Source organism: Panthera uncia, chromosome B1 (genome assembly GCF_023721935.1).
Source record: "Panthera uncia isolate 11264 chromosome B1, Puncia_PCG_1.0, whole genome shotgun sequence".
NCBI lineage: Eukaryota > Metazoa > Chordata > Mammalia > Carnivora > Felidae > Panthera > Panthera uncia.
In genome coordinates, this window is record NC_064811.1 from 198675395 (window position 1) to 198680286 (window position 4892).

The window sequence follows — 4892 nt, forward strand, 5'->3', positions numbered from 1 at the left end:
ACTCGTGTTTCTTACAGAAGAACCCTAAATACCGTATGCAGACGCTCTCCAAGAGGAGGGCTCCCAGCCCGCAGACCCCTCCCTTGAGGGCGGAAGGGCCCTTCGCACTCAGATGCAGGAACAGACCAGGAGAGGGGGAGTCGGTCATGCTGCGGGGAGAAACCACCGACACCCCTCATCACGTGAGGAAGGTTAGCGCCACCCTGATGTGTGGATGCGGGCCGCCCGCCAGGTCTTCCCAAAGCCCCCAAACCCCACCCCGGGCCCATCAGGAGGGGCCGTCGGACAGACCCAGACCGGACAGCATCCTCAAAACCATCGCGCTCTGGAGAAACAAGGGGAGACGAAGTGTCGGGGACCAGACCAGGGAGAAGTGGCAGCCGGGTGCCAGTGGCGTCCAGAGAGGGCGCGGGTGCGACCGGCGGGGGGATCCAGAAGCCGGCTGCAGCGGACAGCCAGCCTACCAAGGTCGGGCTCCTGAGCTCCCGCAAAGGTACGGTGGAAGCCACGTGTGGGGCGGGGAACTGTGCGCTGTCTTCGCAACGGTTGTGTGAGCCTCAGGTTGTTCAAACAGAACAAGCTTGTGTTTAAGATAGTGTAAGCCAAGGGGCGCCTGGGGGGCTCAGTCACCTGAGCGTCCGACATCAGCTCAGGTCATGATCTCACGGTTCATGGGTTCGAGCCCCGTGTCGGGCTCTGTGCCGACCGCTAGGAGCCTGGAGCCTGCTTCGGATTCTGTGTCTCCCTCTCTCTGCCCCTCCACCACTCATGCTCTGTCTCTATCTCAAAAATAAATGAACATTTAAAAAACTTAAAAAACGTAAAATATTATAAGCGAAACTGGAGACAGCGAAGAGGTCGGTGGCTGCCAGGGGTTGTGGGAGGAGGGAGGACGAACAGGTAGAGCACAGAGAGGTTTGGGGCAGTGAGACTATGCTGGTACTCTGTAATGATGGACACATGTCATTATACATTTGTCCAGACCCTCAGAATGTACGAGACCAAGAGGGACCCTGATGTAGACTGTGGACTCTGGGCGATGACGACATCATCAGTTCTAACAAATGCACCGTCTGGTGGGGGTGCTGGTGGAGGGGGAGGCTGTGCGTGCCGGGGGGTGTGGGGGGCAGGGGTACCCGGGAAATCTCTGCACCTTTGTCTCAAGTTTGCTGTGAACCTAAAACTGCTCTAAAAATATAAAGCCCACCAAAAGAAGTGATAGGGCTTTTAAGAAATTCACAACCGTTTCATTCTTTCCCACGAACTACGATTGCTAAACAAAAATGACTATTGAAACTAGAAAATAAGCCAGTTCCGTTTAACCCAATAAAGGCCAAGTAACAGGAAAATCTGTCTGTGCCCACCCTCGCCAAGATGTCTGGGAAATCCGCTCCACACTGCAGTACTAATAGAGGCAGCTGGAGTTCGCCTGCCCGACACAGAAGGTAAAAATACTTGTGGAAATTCTGGAGGGTACTCGCTCTACCTGCCATAAACCCCCTCAACCACCTGGCGATACCAGAGACGTATTTAAATGGCAGAGTTTCTTTTATGACCTTGGGAAAATATAACACAATCTCATGGAGTCTGGATCGGCCTTAACGACACAGAGAGGAAATAATCTGAACCACCAAAGCTTTTTCTGATAAACGTCACGTGTCTACCACAAAAGTAAAATATGGAGGTAGGATTTTTGCACCCAAGGGATTTCAGCCTCTTCCCAAGAGAAGGAAGAAAAAGTTCAAAGGAAGGCTGGGTCCATCCGCGCATTTTAACTTCACGAGAGACGTACGGTCGGCCAAATTTCCGGTGTTCCCCAGGCCACTGCTCCGCTCCTTTCTAACGGCCGCCTCCTCTCTTGGGAAGCCCCTGATTAATCAGCACGCTGCAAAGGAACACAGCCACCTGCACCTGTGCCCCTCTACAGAGGTGTTCAGGCCCACGCGGTGATAACCACGTAACAGTGCCTGTAGACGAAGTGCCCCTTCTTAGGACGCCCTCCTGGCCACCACCCCTGGAGGGGGCCCAGCACGGCTGGGCTCTGCCCGCCGCCCCGGCTCTCCGGATCACAGGCCCACGCGTTCGTGCTCCTGGCCACGCCACCACGCCTACTTAGGCCCAAAAAGGGAGCAGGTGGAGTCAGGTACGGCTTCATACGGGAGAACCACGAGTTGTCTTTTAAAGTTTTATTCGTTTACGGCAACAAAAACCAGAGCGTACCCGGTAACACGTGCATTTAAGGCTCTACAACCAGGATTTCCGAGCGGCTGGATCTTGTCTACACCACAGACTACAACCACCGGGAGGCCTGGGGCTTTGCACCCCGTGCCAGCATCGGTGGAAACCGGAGCGGCCACCTTGCAACCCGCTCTCTGCGGGAACCCGCAGACCTGAGCTGTGTCAGCCTAGTGCAAAACCTTAGCTTTTCCCCTTAGGTGAACATAAAATGCCAAGAATCAAATGCCAGAATTAAAAGCATAACGCGTGACGGCCTATCGGCACACGTGGCATCCCCCGGGGCCGTGGTCACTCACTGGAACGGGTGAGCAGCACTCAGCGGCCTGCCCCCCGCCGGCGGCCACCCCTCTATTCCGTCATGGAGGCAGACGCCGGGATGAGCTTCGGCTTCGCCTGCTGGGGTGGTGCCACGTCGGGGATCTTCTCCCCGTACTTGTACACGCTGACGGTGACGTCGATCTTCTCACCTCCGTACTTGTTCTTCACGTTGATGCTGTACTTGCCCGAATCCTCGGAGGTCACGCCCTTGATGGTCATGCTCACGTACTTGGCCTGCTCCACCTTGACCGAGAAGTGCTCGCTGAGCTCGATGTCCTTGTCGTTCTTGAACCACACCACTTCAGGGTCAGGGTTTCCAAACACCGTGCAGGTCAGGTTCAAGGTCTTCGGGAGGGAGGCGTGGGCGGAGAAGGGAGGGTTAGAGACAGAGAAGTCATACCAGCGCTCCAAAGGGGCCCGGCTCCCTGTGACTCTCACTGAAGCGTTTACCTATCCCCCACGTTCATTTGGCCAATACGCTCTATGTGTAAGCACCACACTAGACACGCGAGATCTGAACACAGCACACGCGAGCGAGTTCGCCGTTCCGTGAGGCAGCTCATGAGAAAAATCAGTGTTAGTTTTCCCTCATTATTCTCAGTTTTAATCCATGGCCTGACAAGATTAATGCATTTAGAGGTAACGAAACTCTACATTTTACAGTAGTCATATTTAGCCTGTTTCTAATTTTCCTTTCTATTCCAACCAATGGATCCATTTTACCAACATCTTCTCTGGATTTCCTCTGGCAAATCCAGAGAAGGTGTCTTCTAACCAGTAATCAGGCGCAGCAAACGCACTGACAACATATGCTCGGCCCATGAGCAGCTAACAGCACCAGCACAGCCTCGTTGTGAGGCCCACAGTTCCTCCGTCTCAGGAACTCGCTAGAATTTCTTTAGCTGCTCAAGAAAAGGCCTATAAATTTTAGTGTTTTGGCCTAATAAAATTCTCTCGTGTCTCTGTCCCCTCGACACTGACTTAGGACGGCTGCAGACAGAGAGAGGTTCCAATCGGATATCAGCAACTCCACTGACAGGCAACAAACAAACTCCAGGAAGTGGTTTCCATTATAAATTCCAGAAGGAGGACCTCGAAAACCGGAGTGCTTTTCTACCTTCCTGCCGGGCCAAGGGTGGCAGGGGGTGCGGGTGTGTCCCACCTTCTCGGTGGGCAGTTACCACCTGGAAGGGCCAGGACCCCGCAGAGGCCCAGGGCCGGGAGCCACACCTGCCACACACCGGCTGTGTGATACCTGCGTCAGGCTCCGTGTCCCTGTGGGCCTGTGGTTTCAGAATATTAAACTCTGCCGTCCCCTGAGAATGTGAGGGTGACCAGGGGCAGCCTGAGACCGCCGTCGGGGTGGGTGGGGAGCTCCCCATGGTCCGGGCTCTGGGAAGCAACCCCGTCCCTGGGCTCCCCCTACACTGGGCCGCATGAGGGGGACCACATTGCGGCCGTGTCCCACTGTCCTTCTTACCTTGCCCTCCATTATGGTCACCACATCAGGTAAGCCACCGATCACCTTGCCACGATCTGCAACATGGAGGCCACTGGGTTGAGTAAACCGTCCCCGGGGACGTTTCTAGGAGCAGGCCCCGTGCCGCGCAGCAGTGGATACAACACAACACGGGAGGGGCCCCCACCACTAGGAGGGGGACGACGGCCGGCCGGACCCACTGGTCCTGTGAGGGACGGAACTGAGGATGAAGGGTTCCCCGAGGGCCACACAGGGAACCGGAACGTGGTCCCTGGAAGGGAGAGGGGTCCCCTGCGTCTAGACAGCAGGACTCTCCCAGGGCAGTGGACTGTCCACTGTGTTATGTTTCCACTGTTTTCTGGGTTACGACGCTTGACATCCTAGAAACCTTCCTGCCTGGGAGACGGCGCCTCCCCCGGCAGCCAGTTCTCAGAGACGACAGAGGTCCCAGCCTGGGACAGGCCGCCAGCCCACCTGTACCCACCCCTTCACCCTGGAGGTGACCCCACCCCTGCCCACGGAAGGTGACATCCCCCCACCCCGCCTCCCCCACCCACCCCTGCCCCCAGGAGTTGATCCCCCTTCACCCACCTCCCCCACCCAGCCCTGCACCTGGAGGCGAACCCCCTCTATATTGCATCCCCCACCCACCCCTGCACTGGGAGGTGACCCCCCTCCACCCTGGGTCCTCCACCCACCCCTGCCCCTGGGAGGCGACCCCCCTCCACCCTGTGTCCCCCACCCACCCCTGCCCCCCGGGAAGCAACCTCCCTCCACCCTGGGTCCTCCATCTACCCCTGCCCCTGTGAAGTGACATCCCTCCACCCCACCTCCCCCACCCACCCCTGCCCCTGGG

At 57.0% G+C, this 4892-nt stretch overlaps 1 protein-coding gene across 1 annotated transcript in view; it reads right to left on the reverse strand.

Moving 5' to 3' along the window:
• Window positions 1-2176: 2176 nt before the first annotated feature.
• Window positions 2177-4892, reverse strand: part of MYOM2 (myomesin 2) — a 68997-nt gene continuing 66281 nt past the window's right edge. The window contains exons 35-36 of the mRNA XM_049631821.1: window positions 4037-4092; window positions 2177-2901 (exon numbers count right to left, since the gene is read on the reverse strand). Of these exons, the coding sequence (XP_049487778.1) occupies window positions 2587-2901; window positions 4037-4092 (371 nt within the window). The 3' untranslated portion in view covers window positions 2177-2586. The remainder of the gene's footprint in view (window positions 2902-4036; window positions 4093-4892) is intronic.